This window comes from Bacillus rossius, chromosome 14, assembly GCF_032445375.1.
Source record: "Bacillus rossius redtenbacheri isolate Brsri chromosome 14, Brsri_v3, whole genome shotgun sequence".
Taxonomy (NCBI): Eukaryota; Metazoa; Arthropoda; class Insecta; order Phasmatodea; family Bacillidae; genus Bacillus; species Bacillus rossius.
In genome coordinates, this window is record NC_086341.1 from 25,041,850 (window position 1) to 25,059,319 (window position 17,470).

The 17,470-nt window shown below is 37.6% G+C and overlaps 1 protein-coding gene across 1 annotated transcript in view; it reads right to left on the bottom strand.

Annotated features, from left to right (window-relative positions):
* Positions 1–787: 787 nt before the first annotated feature.
* The window catches only part of LOC134538730 (neither inactivation nor afterpotential protein C), a 180,052-nt gene continuing 163,369 nt past the window's right edge, over positions 788–17,470 (bottom strand). Inside the window, exons 24-28 of the mRNA XM_063380190.1 lie at positions 12,847–12,947; positions 11,722–11,972; positions 9,043–9,245; positions 4,775–4,904; positions 788–1,116 (exon numbers count right to left, since the gene is read on the bottom strand). Coding sequence (XP_063236260.1) covers positions 856–1,116; positions 4,775–4,904; positions 9,043–9,245; positions 11,722–11,972; positions 12,847–12,947 — 946 coding nt within the window. The 3' untranslated portion in view covers positions 788–855. The remainder of the gene's footprint in view (positions 1,117–4,774; positions 4,905–9,042; positions 9,246–11,721; positions 11,973–12,846; positions 12,948–17,470) is intronic.

A 17,470-nucleotide genomic window follows, 5' to 3' on the forward strand; every position in this document is an offset into this window, starting at 1 on the left:
TTCCACTGAATTCTCTATGCTGTCTTTACATTCAACATTTGACATTGGCTGTTTTGGGCTAGTTTGTGTAGTAGTCATCTTTCTTTGCCCATTCTTTGGTTTTCCTCTATTACATACAGTGCAAACTAGCAATGTTGTGTATCCAAAATAATGATTTCCAATTGCAAGAATTATTCAAAGAATGTAAACAGTCACATTGTTTCTACCAGTTAGTCTTTTGATACCAGGCCTGTGAGAAGCTATTTTTAAGTAGTGAAAAAAGTGTAACTGCAAGTATGTCAATTGCACATTACACTATTCTGAAGCCTCCTGACACTACTAGAATAGAAACTGAATTTTTAAGGATTATACAAATTTGGGGGAAAAAAAAAGAAAAAAAAATTACACATAACGAGTGAACAAACTGAATTAGTCAGTGAGTGGCCATGTCTGCATGACTGTGTGTGAAACCAGTGTTTTTTCTTAAGCTAAATGTTGCACCATATCGGTAAGACGTCCAAAACAGCGGCTGAAATGTCGTGTTAGCATCGTGGAAACAGTTTCAAACGACTTGTTTTTTTGAAAGAAAGTGGCAGTTTTTTAAGGATGGAGAGAGAGTCTAGTTCTTACTTACTGAACATCGCCGGATGTTATCAGGCACCACTTCGGCAAATGTATTGGGCAGGACAATACAGCGAATGCGAGGTTGAACTAGGTGACAGCATGCCGTCTCCTGGCAATACCTAACTGCGCGATCTCGAAGGCCTGCACGCTCCCATTTTTTTTTTTAATAAAAATCTGAATGCAATACTTTTTGCAAGTACTTTATTGAGTTCGACCCGACGAGACGACCAGACGACCGAGAAGCCATGCTGCTCACAGCTCAGCCACCAGGCCCTGCACCACGATGCCGGGCGCCAGCTCCGTGGTGGTCGTCAGCAGCCGGTCCTCGTCCTCCTCCGCCTCCTCCGCCTCGTTCACCACGGACTCCAGCTCCTCCAGGATCCGCTGCCCCTCCGCGCCCGGCCACGAGCTGGGCGGGGGGGAGGGGGAGCCGTACACCACGGGGCGGCCAGCCACATCCGCGCCCCCTCGCCGCAGCGACGCGCGGGTCGTGTTGGTCTTCCTGAGCATCGCCTGCGGGAGACACGTCAGCCACACCTCCTGGCGTCTACATTTTTTAAAATTAATTAATTTATTTATTTATTTATTTGGAATTTGTCTCATGCCCACCAACAGTCGTAGACTTTAGTGGTGGGCACTACATGTAATAACTAGAGACCTGCAAAATTTGCGGATTCATTTCGTGATATGCTACAATTCAAATAATTATACCTTAGCGCTGCTTCTGCAATTGGTTCACTGTTAATCTGGAGTAATGAGGGCCAATTAGAGACCCTCGCTCAAAGAAGTGTCGAATCACAGACACTCGGTCGAGACGACTCACAAGTCAGCAGCCAATGAACAGGTGGCATTTGCCCGAGTGTGTAGAGTGTAGTAAGAGTCTATCCTGGAGGTCATTGAATCCGCGAATTTTGCAGGTCTCTAGTAATAACAGGAACACAGTTATCACTACCAGTGTATGGACTCCCACCTCCGTCGGTACCATAGGCGGCAAACATCTACAGATGGCCGGCAAATGAGAGCAAGAGTACCACACACTAGCAGTGATGATAACAAAACAGACAATACACTAAGAAAGTTTAAAGAACCATAACACACAACACATAAAACAAATAGGTAAAATCATATTATTAAATGTTAAGAGAACAGTCCAACATCTTTTGTAAAAACCAGCTCATGACAATATGTAATACATAGAGACCTGAAAAAGTAGATGTTATTTCTTTTAAAAAAAATATGTAGTTTATTTTTAAAAAAAATTAGGCATTATTTGCTTTTCAGTAATAGGAGGTGTTATTCATCTCAGACAAAGTTACTTTCGCACTTAGTGTGGCAACTGTGGTTTTATATGATGATGAAAACAGTATTTTATTGTGAGATGTATGTGACACATTATTGCTGTAAGCCAGTTTGCATCAGTTCTAACAAATATGGAAGCAATTCTTTAATCACCTATTTGCTGCTGCGTTCTCATTTCATATTCTGAGGCTACAGTTTGAATTCTACAAATTTTGGATGTTTCTCTTTCGTGTTATCAAAACAATAAATATAAAACTATGCAAAAGATTTAAAAATTAATTTCAATAATTATTTGTTAACAAATAAAGTTGCTTGCATTATACTGAAACGTGATTTTTGGTATTGAAGTTTTTACTAGAAAAATTTATTTGTTTATTTGAATATGACCAACAAATCAGAGCAACAAACAAAAAATCTCAAAATGTCTTAGCAATCAAATTTCTTCAACCAAACTATAAAGGAATAATTAAAATAAGTACAAATATAATAAATGTTCTATAAATATTAATAAATAATTTACTCAAGAAATTGAAAATTATACTAACATAATATTAACGTCAAAATTTGTTTTCAAGCACAAGAGTCTTTTACTTTTGTAGTAGGCTCACTCAAAAAAAAAAGCAGTAGAACCAACATGTCTACATCATTGAGTTAACATAGATGCCAGAAAAATGATCAAGTTAAAATAGTTGTAGTAGCTACACTAAAAATAACGTAAATATTATAATGATCACAGTACATTTATAAGAGTGTTATATAACATAAATAAGGTAATTGAAAAAATTCCTTGTAAATGTGTCAAAAGCATAATAAAAAACTGTTTTAAATTTAAAAATTCCAAAACTAGCATTTTATGTTTAAATGCTGAAATTAGCATTACTATTAGTGTTCCAACATTTGTTATTTCTTCATATCTCTAGAATGTAACATAACTAAAAACACAGTATTTAATACGAACTTGGTTAAATTGGAAAACACTTGCAGTTTTAAAAATTTGCAAATTAAATATTACTATTATTTATAATGCAACTTCTTTTTTGATCAAAAATCTTAGAATTATAGGGCATATAACATTCAAGTTCTATATTCATGAATATCTTATATTCAAAGTAGTCTTTCAGTGCTCACCAGTAATGTGTGTCATCTAACCTCGGTAATGAGCAAATTCATGTGTTCTCATATTGCTAATATGCTAATAAACTTATAATATGAAATGTAGCATTCTTTAAAATGAAGCTGAGCATGATAAATATACGAACATTGTGTTCTCAACTTTATTTCTTGACGTGAATCACACTTAGTTTCTGCACCTGCCACTATAATTCCCTGCCAGAGCAACCATGTCAAATAATGAATCATTTGATTTGCAGAGAGAAATATAGAAACTCCTCCAATAAAAGCAAAATTAAAAGACTTGAAAAAGTATTAAACCCTGGCTTTGGACCTTATTTTCGAAAAGGAAGTTTACAAAAATACAGTATTTACTCGCATAATGTCCGCAGTAATTAGGCTAAATTTTTGAGAAAAAAAAATGGGGTGCGGACATTATGAGGTGAAGTCCGGAAAAAAATTTTTTTCCTCAAAATTTTACGTTTTGTGTAGAGTAAAAAAAATTGTTCTCTCATAATTAGTTTACTAGCAGAGCGCTGGTGACTGGCGACCCTCTGCAGCGGACGTGAGAAATGTGACAGGTGACGAGATAATTGGGTGCCGGCGATTAGTGGAAGACGCCACTCATTTTTTCTTCTTCTCTCACTCGCATGTGTGCTCCTACGTTCAGAAGCCGCACCCAGCCTACACAAAATAAACGCTTTGCGTGAAAAGATATTTTTTTAATCTTTCATTGAGATGGCCACTGACGGCACAGGGCAGATGTCTAATGTCTGCATTAGCCGGCGCCGGCGAGCCTCCCTCCCTGTCCCTTGCCCACTGTGTGTATAAAAACACCGTGCGCATGTACCCCCACCACTTTTCCGCTACCTCCCCTACTTTGTGACATAGTGTGAGTTGACGTGTACTGGCTTGTGCTATATATAGCCCATCCCCGTGTGACGTCGCAGGCAGCTGCGCAGTGGAATGCGAGTTTCTGAGTCCGGACGGTTTCACCACGCTACAAAACTTTCTCAGCGACCGCTCCGGAGAAATGAACGACTCAAGGTCAAAGCATTGTTGACAACTTTGGTAATTTTCCATACCGTTTCTGTGCCTTTCAGGGGTGGCCAAGGTTGCTTTGTCTGGTGCGGACTTTATGCGGATTTAAAAAAATTCCATTTCAAGTATTTAAAAAGAAAGGTGCGGACATTATGCGATTAAATACGGTACTGCCAGCTTGTTAAAATTCATTCAACAGTTCATGCGATAAAGTTTCCCTTTCTCTATGAACTTTGGTTCGCACCATCCGCCACAGATGGCAGCACCGTGGTTACACATTTTCGTTACATTCACAAAATTACTCCTACCATATGTCGTATACAGAGCGCTAAGGTTTCACATAAAAAATTCATATCAAAATTTATTGTCATTACATATGCGACAAACATACAAAACAATCAATGCCCTGTTGTTTGTTTCTTTAAATCCACATGTTTAAAAAATATTTGTTAAATTATATTTAACATTCATTTAGAAAAATGACACTGCGTGAACACATTTAAAAGATTTTCTGAAACAAAATTCTGATACTCATTTCACTAAAGTCCCACCTATGACCCATAGTAAATAAAATAAAAAAGTGTAATCAAAAAGTCTGACGCACCTGCAAATTTCGTCGCACAAATGTGAATGGTTAAAAATTATTTTATTTGCAGCCCACATTTATTACGTTATGCGGTTTAATTCCAGCAATTTTAATTTCAGGAAAAAAGATGCTCACCTGGAAATTAAAAGGCGGGTCATCTGTTTCGTAGTCGTTGCTCATTTGACGACCTTTCATCTTCAGCTCTTCGATGGGGTTTTTGATCTTTCCAGCACCTGTCACTCTTTTTGTCGGAGAGACATTATGCCTATAAAATTTAAGAAACAAGGATGTTGCCAGGCAATTAATTCAACATGAAGTAAACCAGAAAAGAAAGATTTCAGTCAACACATTGAATGGGGAATCATAGTCACAGGATGATACACAAACATTTTTTTTAAATTAATGCCAGGTTCATAGCAAAAATTTTAAGTGTATGTAAATGATTATGTACACTAAGAGGAGATTAAAAATATACAATACATTATCTGACATAAACTTCAAAAAGTGAAAATGTTGGATAGTAGGAAGGTGTCAAAAAAATCTACTAAAAATAAAAATAGGTATGTTATATTTTTTGTTTTATGAACCTAATAAATAATAATGGTTTACAATAAAACACCAGAAAAAATGAACTAATAAAATTAATAACAGTTTCAGAATCATCTCAAGTTAAAAACAGTACTTAAAATAATTCAGTCATATGATGATTTGAAGAAATTTCTGATCATAGTCTGCTTTCCTGACCAGTGCAGTTTCTTCGCTGCCACATTTCACCATGTTTGCAGCATATTTATGTCACTGTGGTATGTTTCAATTTTTTTTTGCGGTCGGACGTCAGATGATATGGTATGTCTGATAAATGGGACTTTACTGTATTAGAGAAAGCTAATATGGATACTTTACAATGAGTGACACGATTTTATGGTTTTATTTGTAGTCCAATTTATTTTTTATTTTTAGAGCATTTCCATGTTATTGTTTTTATTTTTATAAATCCTGTTTTACAATACTTACTCCAATAAAATAGGGGTAAATATTTTAATGCTGCATTTTTAAGGTAAAACAATTTTCAACATATTGGTGTAAAATGATACATTAAGAACAATAAAAATGAATAAGTGAGCATTTATGTTTGAAAAGTGATTAAATAAGAGATGCAGAATAAAACAAATAAATTAATTTATCTGATCCATGCAATTTGGAACACTTTTTCGTCCGAAAATAGACATTCCTTGAATTTAAAACATTAAAAGATTTCTTTTTATATGATTCAAATGAAGTTTTGGTTAAATTCTACTTGATTCCATGATATAATTTGCATTTTGGTACTATATGGTGTATTACTTGCATTTCAGCGTTATGCATTTTGACACGCTTTTCGTCGTTGTTTCGGTTTTATCACAATTCACCGTATATGTATTTAATTTTATGTATCCTTGAAAGCAAGGTCTTTAAAAGATAACACGCAGTGGAGAACAGGGACTTGGGGGAAGTGATTGGTCATGGCCTACTCTACAGTAACGAACTTTCTCAGCATTTGCCTGGCGTGATTTCAGGGAAACATGGAGCTGGGCCTCCATCCCGAGTTTCTAGGAATGTGAGTCCAGAGTCTGAAGACTCCGCCACCACCCTCTATGCGAAGCAGTGTTGCACATTTATAGGTCATGCTTCAAGGATGTTGTGGAGGGGGGACAGGGGGGTTACTGTATACTCTTGACGCATTAACTTAAGAGGGATCTAGATAAAAAAAAAATCATTGAGTTTGAATGGCGCATACATTCTCTTATTAAAACTATTTAAAACATTGACTCTAAAACAGGCCTATATATAATCTCTGAAAGTTATGGAGCTAAGACACAAAATCTATGAGCCAGTCTTTATGGTCTTCTGGAAATATTTAGATAATTTACCACACCTCGCGCAGCTGACAAGTAAATGACAGCACAGCATCAGTGCAATGCCGTGCCCACAGCTCATTCGTCTCGTTGTACCCTATTTACCCGCGTATGAATTACATATTTTCTGCTTTTTTTTTTTTTAAATAAAATGTACTGTAAATCATATGCGAAAATTTCCATTTTCGGTAAAAAAAAAAAAATTAACATTGCATTGTTGTGGTTGACTGTATGCTTAAATAACTAGCCTGTGTTGGTTTTTAATAAATACTATGTCATTGGTAAATATAAATAGTTTATTTAAAGTATCTCAGCAGTGAGTTGTAAAGCATCATGAACTGCCGCCTGTCATGTGGCTACATGGCTGGTGCCGGGTGGCTGTGTCGCTCGGCAAGAGGGGAATCCAGAGAGAGAGAGTAAGGGAGCGCACGCATGTGTGTTTGAGTGCGTGAGGCCACTCAGCAGTGTTTGTGGTTATCCACCCCTCACACATCATTGTGAACTGGCACCCTACACAATATCATGTCTATCTTGACAGGTTTTTGTGATGCAACTGTGTCCAAACATTGTTTTTTGCACGAGATTTCCCATGCTTTCTACTTCAAAATTCATTCGGAGTGTTTGCTTTTATTGAAGAAACTGACAAAAAAAAATTGACGAGGAAATAGCCTGCGGTCTTTTCTGTCTTGGAGAAGATGGGAAGGGAAACATGGGTACAAAAAATAGCGTTCTTTTCCTTTGCCATTTTTTTTTAGATAGTGCTAGGGTGAAAGGGGAGGTGGGAGGACCATAAAGGATGAAGAGGGGAAAGACGAAGGACATCAGTGCAGTTTCTTATGCGGCAATAAGCGGAGATATGGACCATAAAGACTTCACTTGTATTCTACTGGAGACAGTTATATGGTAGGACTCATATTCAAGGGCGACCCTTTCAGTGAAAATGTTAGATTTTTTCCCCAAAATTAAGGGTGCAGGTGCAGGTAGATACGGTAAATATGCGCTGTTGCCAAGCATTTGGAGCACACTGGAACTACATCTGTGGTGAGTGAGCCTGCCACGGGGGATACTAACAACCAAACTGTACCAAAAAGTACTTTAACTTATCTATGAGCTCATGTTGCACTGCGCACCACAGATAAAATATACACACACTGGTTTTAACACTGTACCGGTTTGTTCAACACAGTCAGTTCTGTACAGCAAGATTTTGTAACACCACCACCAATGTGCAATTATATCTTGGTAATGGTAGCATGGCAGTAGTTAGTCGCTAGGGAGGAAAAGGTAGGCGTTACAAAAAGCTGGCACCCAGGACTGTAGAGCCCTGATCTAGGAGAGAAGTGATGAGTGAGAAAATAAAAACATTTAACCTCATTATAATATAAAGTACCTCGCTATAAAGGAGTTCTCACTTTGAAGTATATATTTTCAGGCACTAACAATATGTTTACATCTTTATATGTTTCACTGTTACAATTTACTGCGGGTTCGTAAAGGATAGCCCAATTAAAGATTTTTATCACACACCGTTTTATTTATTGCCACTATTTACATTACTAGCTAACAATCTAAAAATGCCAATTAATCAATTGTACTTAAAAAAAAAATGTTGCTTCCTCCAGTCACTCATTTCTCACAATCCTCACACCTCGCTGGGCCGCACCTCCATCGCAGGACTCCGTTGCTGCACACCGCCGCCACCGTCGCATTTCCCCTTCGCTGAGATCCCACTCGACGCCTCGCTCGGAACTTCGCTCGGAACTCCGCCCGGAACTCCGCCCGGAACTCCGCCGCGCCCGCAATGCTATCGCCCGGAACTGAACTCTTCGCCCTGGAACCTTCGTCCAGGGACTTCGCCGCTCTATCGCCTGGAAATTCCGCCGCGGGAAAACTCCCGACTTCACTCTGAACTCCACTGACTCCCTGCCCTGACGTCCTCGGGCAAATATATAGGCCCCGGCGTAATTCCAGAACTCACGAGAGCGGCCAGGGCCAGTCGCGTCATTTCGAGTCGTCTCGACGGCAATAATCTCTCGAAAACACGTGTCGGCGTCTCGCGTAACTCCGCAGCTGGCAGGTTTCGGATGTCAAACTAATAGTGCCTTGCGGGGGGAGCGGAGGGCTGGAGGGAGATAAAGCAGCGACCCAGGTGCGCACGGCACATCTCATGTTACAGCGTGCACCTGCGCATGACGCGGCCTTGCTTACGTTCGTAACAATACATTTAGTAATAGTTCATTATAAAGAACTTTCATTATTAAGCACCAAAAGGGTTGGTTTTTTTGAGACATGTTGTAATGAAATTTCACTGTATCCAACTTCCTTCAAATGGCAAAAATATAATGGTGTACAGAAACACACAACCATTAGAAAAACCAGTAAACAATTAAGGACCCGTTGAATGGATATCAGATGAAGATCATGGAAAAGACAAGGCGAGGATGTGAATGGCACAAAAAATGACTCCCAGAGCACACAGTACCAGCAGACTACGGAAAGGATGCTCACCTGTCGTATTCGTTAGGTGCTTTGACGGAAGGGCTTGCCGAGCTCTGCGAGCTCCAGTTGTCGGTGACGTTGTTTTCCAGGTCGCGGTGGTAGCTGTTGTCGACCTGCGATGCAACGATCCGCGGGGTCGACCGCTGGTACGGCCGGGGCAAGTCGCTCCGCGGGTAGAAGCTGCCTACGTACGGCTTGGAGTCCACGTTCGACTGTCGCACAACGAGAAGCACATGCCTCTGTTGTGCCACTTAATAAAGGAAATTCTCCAAAGAAGCGTTGGTATAGTAAGTTCAAAAGTGAATACAAAACATTTGCCAATAATGTAATGAAGGTTATTTTAATAATTACTTTTAAATAATTTCTTTTGCTGTGAAAAAAATAAAATATTTTTGCCTTTATAATCAATATTGCTTGCGAACTTTTAAAAAATGTAGGTACTTTGAAATAATAAACACATATGTTATTAATTACAAAGGTTTCATTTCAAGGGCAATATTACAGTACAGTTATTATTAAGGGTGTGACCCTATCAAGGGACGATCCTTCTGCGGGTAAATATGGTATAGTTAAATATTTTCAAGAACTTGTAGGTTAATAACTTTCTAGATTAAGGAAATTGAATTATTTTTCACTTACTCTACCAAAATATGCTTAATTTTTCCCCTTTTGAGAATATTTCTTCATGCCATGTAAGATCATTCAAATTTCATGTTTTTATTTTTGTTTTATAAGGTGTTTTCGATTTATAATAATTATAGCTCAGTTGAATTTAATGTTTTATTGAAAATGTTATTTACAGATATTTAATACAAATTGTCTCTAAGGAGTCATGGTGTGTTCTTAGTAATAACATGTGATTTTATGTTTGTTACACTCCAAATTGGCCCTGCTAGGCAATTCAAAATGGTGACGATTCATAACACACTTGAAAATTTGGTACTGTTTATATGCAACATATGTGGTTTACTGAAATTCTAAAATTATTTATTTAGTATTAGTTTTGGTTTGGTTGTTATAAAAGAGAAGAATTTGTTGCATTAGCCTTTTAAATTTATTCTTGTTACCAAAAAGCTAAAGTGATCAAATACATTCCCTCACACAATTCAAAACAATTGTAGTATGTACCTGTGATTACATTTAGGATTTAGTTTATTTTTATGAGAAGTTACTGTCTGACTGTTTTCCTGATGATGACAAACAAATGAACGTTCTGTAAAATTGCCCAACTACATTTATAGCACAAGGCCACTGCACGAAAATTCGCTGTCGCCATAGGTCAGCGTCGACACTCGCTGTCATTTGATTTCTAAATCACATGTATTGCCGAGAGAGATTTATTTGTGGCAGATCCGGACCAGCGAGCGTTAATTATCTCTCCGTTAATTCTTCATTGTTTTTTTGGGGAGCCACCACCAGACATGATAGGTCAGGACAGCATCTACCGACAGACTAGTTGGACAACGCAGCTACCTTCCTTGTCAATAGTGGAACAGAGTGAGGCAGCCCCGCCAGCCAAACACAACAAACATTATCTTATAAGTAGAGACAAGATTTTATGGTTTTATTTTTAGTCCTATTTCATTATTGAAACAAAGGAGAACGGTGTTATTGGTTTTACTTTTAAAAGCTGTTTTGTAATACTTACTCTACTAAAATAGGGGTAAAATTTATATGCTGCATTTTTATGGTGAAATAATGTTTAGTAAATTTGTCTGAAAAAAGATACTTTCAAAACAATAAAAATATATTAGCACAGATTTATGGTTTAAAATGGATTCAATTCAGAGATCCACAATGAAACAAATTAATTTTTCTGATCCATGCACTTTGTTACAATATTTTGTCTGGAAATAATGACATTCCTTGAATTTTAAACATTAAAATATTTATTTTTTTATGATTTGAATTAAGTTTTGGTTTAATGCTACTTAATTCCATGATATAACTTGCATTTTGGTGTTATGTGGTGTTTAAACATGGTTTTCGGTGATGATTCAGTTCTATCGCAATTCACCACATAATTTTGTTCCTAATTATGAGGAAAACCATAAGGAAGTCCTTCAGCTTCAACGCCAGCTCCCTAAAGGTCAATAAATCAAACAATTTGTTCCTTGAAGTTCTGGGGAAACACATCACGCCAGGGCATGGTGTCTCCTGACTGGCTGTTGGAAATAGCATGCGCCTATGTACTGGATTTTTCTTATTAACGATAACGAGAAAATAACTACATCTCTCTGGCAGGCGCCTGATTGTCGCGCTCCCTGTCTTCCTTTCTTTTTTCCTTCCTGAGACTGGAAAACTGTCCAACTAGGTACATATAAAACAACAAAAACTGATACTAAAGTGGAACTTAACATGATAATATAATATCCATATAAAACATATAAAAGCAAAACACTTTTAAATAATTTTGGTAAAAAAAATTCAAAACGAGGAAAAAGTTACTTAAATGGCTTTTTAGAAATATCATGCTCAAACATTCCCCCTCCCCCTGACCCCAAAAAAAAAACTTTGAAAATTAAATATACAATGTTAAACTAGGACACTTTGACTTGGAATTACAGAATCAGCTGCTCTATTGTAATTGAAGATAAACATAAAGTTGGGGAGGACAGGGGTCTGCAATGTTACAAATTTACTGCGTCAATTGTCACACAACAGGAGTTCGTTATTTGTATTTCTTACCTGTTTCTCTTTAGTAATAACTCGGCTGCTGTTGAAGTCCCTGTGGTCGAATCTGTTATTTCCAGCTTGGTGAATTGGCATTTTGTTCATGTTTTTGGCGTAGGATTTTCTCTGATACTCGTTAGCGAAAGTCTGCTTTCCAGGAACCATCTGTTTCGGGTCCCTGTTGAACGGAGCTTCTATGAAGTTGTCCACGGTGCTCAGGTAATCATTTTCGTTGCAAGGAGACAAGCCAGTCTGGACCTCTTTGTCTGAAATCATAACGTGAACAACTGTTCGATAGCTAGCGTAAACCCTATGTTTATTATATCTGGGCTTTGCAACTAATGTAACTTAGGCTAGAGATTATTCAGCAATACTGTAACAAGTTACACAAAAGATTACTCAAAAGTGAAAAGTAATAAGTATTACAAGCCAGTACCCAATATATACTAGGTTTTTAACTCACTGCCATCAATGTACATTCACCCGAAAATGTGCCAAAAGTGTCATTGAAAATACAAAATCAAACCACAGATTCTGCATTTCCTCATTGTTTGTTTTTGAAGATCGCTGTACTACGTGACCTGGAAAGACAATGTTGAAGACAGCAATTATATGCAACAACTTTGACATTATTTTGTTCATAAAATTATTAAAGCAGCCACGGAAAAACTGTGGCCCGTGAGTTTGACTTGACTGGCCGTTTGCAACTTTCCAAAATAACATCATAAATCACTTGCGAACATGACCTAAGTGGCCCTGAGAATGTTTAATACAGGCAGATTCACAATGTGCAGTAACCAGTCAATCTGCTAAGTGAAAGGTCTGTGAAATATAACCAGCTGCTAAAAACACGAAACACTGTACTAAAATAAAAACAGACAGTACTGATAAACTACGAGCAAACTAAATATGCCGGCAGTGCAGTAATGCTACCTGACAGCCAAGGTCAACAACAGGCGCACATCAAGAGTTTTGAAAATAGTCTGCGCCACTGGCGGGTACAACTAAAAACTGTAAATGGTAAAAGCTACCGTCAGTAATAAGTATTCCGAGATCGGAACACCCCCTTCTTCTCAACGGCATTTTAATTTGACCGCACTATTTTTCAGTTTAAAAACGTCACATGACCACGTCACTCGCCTCTCACTTGAAGATGATGATCCCGCAGTGGTTTGGAGTGGGTCCTCCTCAGAGGCGCATCCCAGGACTCCTGGTCGTTCCCAACTCCAGAAGTTTTGTTTCTGCAACAAACGATTCACATAAATTTGATAGATTCATAATGAAAGAAAAAAAAAAAATTGGTTTTCTGTAAAGTCGGTTTACGGACGATAGTTTAACGTGACGTCATAACAAAACATTGATGAAATTATTGATCCAGAAGAAAAGGAAATATAATATTCGGCCTGAGACTGAGCCGTAATAGGTTTTTGCAACCAAACCATTTCGGCATTAAAAATATTATATTCTTTGAGGAATATTTTTTTTTTAATTTTTCTATCTTTTGTATGATAAAATCTACCTCTGCATACTTTTACGAATAAAATTGAATCATTTTTATTGAATTATCACTATTTTGTATGTATACAAAGGAGTGAAATGAAATGTACAATTTAATTAATAAATTTACTTTTATTTGCATTCATTAATTCAAATACATTTATTACTTTTGAAATGTTGCGTGTGTCATATTTATTTTTACAAATAAAAAAAAAATTTACAGCTGCCGGGATTTGAACCGACAACCTTTGAAATGGAAGTTAACGGTGCTGACCGAACGGCCACAAGGCCATACTTGATAATAATTGTTTCAGATGTTATTTATAAAAATTTTTGTTCACGGTAGGGGAATAATATTATTACGATTTTATAACAAATATGCATCCCAAATACACCAAACTTATTTATAATGTATTACAATATTTTTTAAAACATTGTGCAAAAGATCCCGGGTGTAATTTGAATTATTATGTGTAACTGTAAAACACCATTGTTGGTTCAAAACGTATTTGAAAATTCAACATTACTTTTAAATAACCGTACGGATTGTGCTGAAAATCGGTGGACGATCGTTAAATTACATAATATTAATAATTCAAATGACGAAAATATGATTGAAAAGTCAAATCAATGGTTGTTCCAATCGAGTGGAAGAGAGATGCCACGCATGCGTACAATGAGAATGAAGAGAGATGCCACGCATGCGTACAATGAGCAAACAGGACACATCCGTAGTGGGACATCCGTAGTGGGACACTTTTTCGTGCGTGCAGCCGGCGTTCATCGATTTATTAGACGTCACGTCAAAAAAATTAAAGTAAAATCACCCTGTCTTACATTGTTAATTGTAATAGAATGCTTGCTACGGGCCACAGTGACTGGTGGTCAGGTACTCGTCTGCTAATAAGGCATTCGTGGATCGATTCCTGGCAAGGGTAAAACCCATATTTCTTTGCAAGTGAGGAACACTGCAGACTTGCTGTGAGCTGGTGGATTTCCTCAGGGTGCTCATATGTCCCCCGTACCCAACTGCTCCAATTCCTGCCTCATTCCACCTCGCAGTCTCGCCTGCACACAGGGTTTTAGAGACCTGCCCATAGAATTTTTCACAAGCTTTTAGATTTGATGCTCTTTTGCACTAACAAATAAATTAAGACAAGCTAAGATAATTTTTGCCACTGATATTAAATTCACTACTTGACAAATTATAACTGGTTTATTTAACAAACTTTATTTGAACCCTGCATGCAGCCAAAACTGCACTTTTTTTTTGAACATCACATCTAAAGATTTGCAAAATCTAAACCCAATTGCAAATTTCGTGACCCAGTGCTACACCATTCGAGTTCATACTGCCTAATGCGGGAAACATGAAACAACAAATACGAGGGTTGGAACTTTCATAGTGGCAGCGCTGCTGGAGAGACGACATGCAACGGAACCAAATACTGTTGCTTATTCCTAGGGACCCCAGAAAATGGTAAATAAAAGTGGCTCATTTCGGTGTAAAAAAATGACAAAAGCGGTGCAAAAAACCGGTGTAAAAATTAGCAAGCTGTGCAAAAAATCGGTGTAAAAATAAGCAATCAGTAGAGACCCCAAAAAATTGTGAAAAAATTATGCCATTGGCGGTGTAAAAAAAACCCCATAGCCTTACTGCTTCCTTATTTGCCTAGCCAATTTTTGGGACATAAGTTTCTCTAAGAGTGTTGGCTGATGATGGCAAATCCCCTGCACCTAAAATGTATACATAACTTACAATATACTTATAAATAGGTAGCATTTATAAGGTTATCGCTGAAAATATTAATGGGCTAATTTATTCAAAACAATTCTTAGCCTAACCTAACCTAACCTTTTCTAGATTAGGTACTGCTGGATTACAGAGTCAAACCATCAATCAATCAGTCAAAAATATATTGTGGTGTGCTCACCATTTCACAATGCAATCCATCCTATTTTATGTGTTTGTTAATCTGAGGTACTTGCATATTTATTTGAAGTAAAGGTAAGTTAATCGATAATATTGTAGGCCTACATATGCTTATGAACTTTTATTAGAGGGGGAAAACATTTCTAAAAAAATAAGGCTAACCTTCAACATGGGTGTTACACCATTCCCTCATAGCTGGAAGATCAGCTTTTTCCAAAGGAATGTTAACTTACAGCATCATATTAACAAAATCAGAAAAAAAATTCTTGTTTTCTGCACTTTCAAGCTTGTTTGCTTTATTCACGCTGTCGCTGTTTTAGTGCCCATTCAGGGTAAGGGCAGACATATAATAATAACACATACACTGCTTCTATTCTATTTATTATCTGTTACCACTCCGTGTTTATCCTAGCTCCATGACACCATCATCACAACTGTCTTGCAGTGGCGCCAACTTCATGACTACACTACAACATCTCCCCTTTCAAAGTTGTTTGTCATATACACTGTACATACATACATTACATGTTCAACCTCTTGGGAGGATTTATAACTCTCCCTGATCTTGTTACTGTTGTTCTGTTAACACCAGCTGGTTTGATAGAAGTATCTTGCATTCTAGTGCACCCTACACTCCTGTCAGCTTCCATTAAACTAAATTTATATGATTGTCTATTTGCACTACCATTTTCATCATTCACTACATGGTCTTTATAAGTATTCACTTTGAAGCCTGCAAAACCATTTGTTACACCGTCTGATGTTTCCTGAGCTCTCCTGTGATGTTCTTTACTTCTTCCTTCCTTTTCTTCGCTGTTTATTGGCAATATGACTTCTTGATGTCTTTCACTTTCTTCTGTTTTTGAAGACGCTTTTATGTGTGTTTCATTTCTTCTCACTTCTCTTCCATTCTGGTTCCTTACAACGTAGGATCGTGGAGTGTCGTGTATCCTTACAACTGTAGCAGGTTCCCATTGTGCATTCTTATTTGTTTTTATCACCACCTTGTCTCCTTCTCTAAACTCGCTAGCCTGTTTCAAGGCTGTCTTATCATACTGTTGTTTGCACCGTTCTTGATTTAATATCATTTTTTTATGTGCGTCTTTTTCAACTTTGGGTTGAAGCATTTGACTTGTCACTGGTAGTAATGTTCTTATCTGGCGGCTCATTAGTAGTTGACACGGTGAAATGTTTAAGCTTGACAGTGGCGTGTTTCTGTACTCTCTTAGCAGATCTCTAAAATCTTTTTGCTGCTCCATACTTTTCTTTAGTATTTTCCTTGCTGTGTGACATCCCTTTTCTGCCAGGCTATTACTTCTGTGATAGTGCGGACTACATGTTCTCAATTCAATGTCATAGGTCCGTGCAAACCTCGCAAACGTTTGCGATAGAAAGGGCATATTGTCTGCTCTAATTACTCTTGGAATGCCATGCGTGCAGAACACATCCCTCAGTTTATCACAAACATTTTCTGCTGTCTTATGATTTATTGGTATTATTTCCAGCCACTTTGAGAATATGTCAACAACAATCAAGTAGTTCTTGCCTGCATTATCCAGAATGTCCACTGAAACCTTCTCAAAAGGGAGTTGTGGAATCTCTTGTGCAATCATTGGTGATTTCTTCTTCATTGATTGATATTTCTCACATATATGGCATCCACTCACCCATATTGTAATGTCTGAATACATGTTTTTCCAGTAGTACACAGTTTTGGCTTTGGCTATAGTCTTGTCCCTTCCATTGTGACCTTCATGCAACAGGTTCAAAATAAGATTCTTCAGTGCTTGAGGTACAATGAGTTTGTCATTGTAAAAGAGCAACTGATTGTCCACATAAATGTCATTTCTCATAGGCCATGCCCACCTAATGCACTCTGGCACTTGTTTTTTATGTTCAGGCCAACCCTTGCCATACATGTCCTTGAGAGCTGAAAGTTCATTATCTGTTTCTGTGGTCTTGATAAAGAGTTCTTTCTTTGACTCAGACATGGGTAAGTGCCTAACTAGTTCATGAACTAGTTCTTTCATTTCTGGGTCCTCTTCAGTAGGACCTAAGAGATATGACCGGGACAGTAGATCTGCAATGTACATTTGAGGTCCAGGTAAGTATTTTACCTCTATGTTGTATTTTAGTATTTTTAGCCTCAGTCTGCGTAGAACTGATGAACCTATTTTGTGTACAGGCTTGTTCATTGTGGCAACAAGTGGTTTGTGGTCCGTCATGATTGTGACCTTATACCCATACACATAATTGTGAAATTTTTTCAGGCTAAACTCAATGGCTCTCATCTCTTTCTCAGACTGTAAATAGTTTTGTTCGGCTTGTGTCATG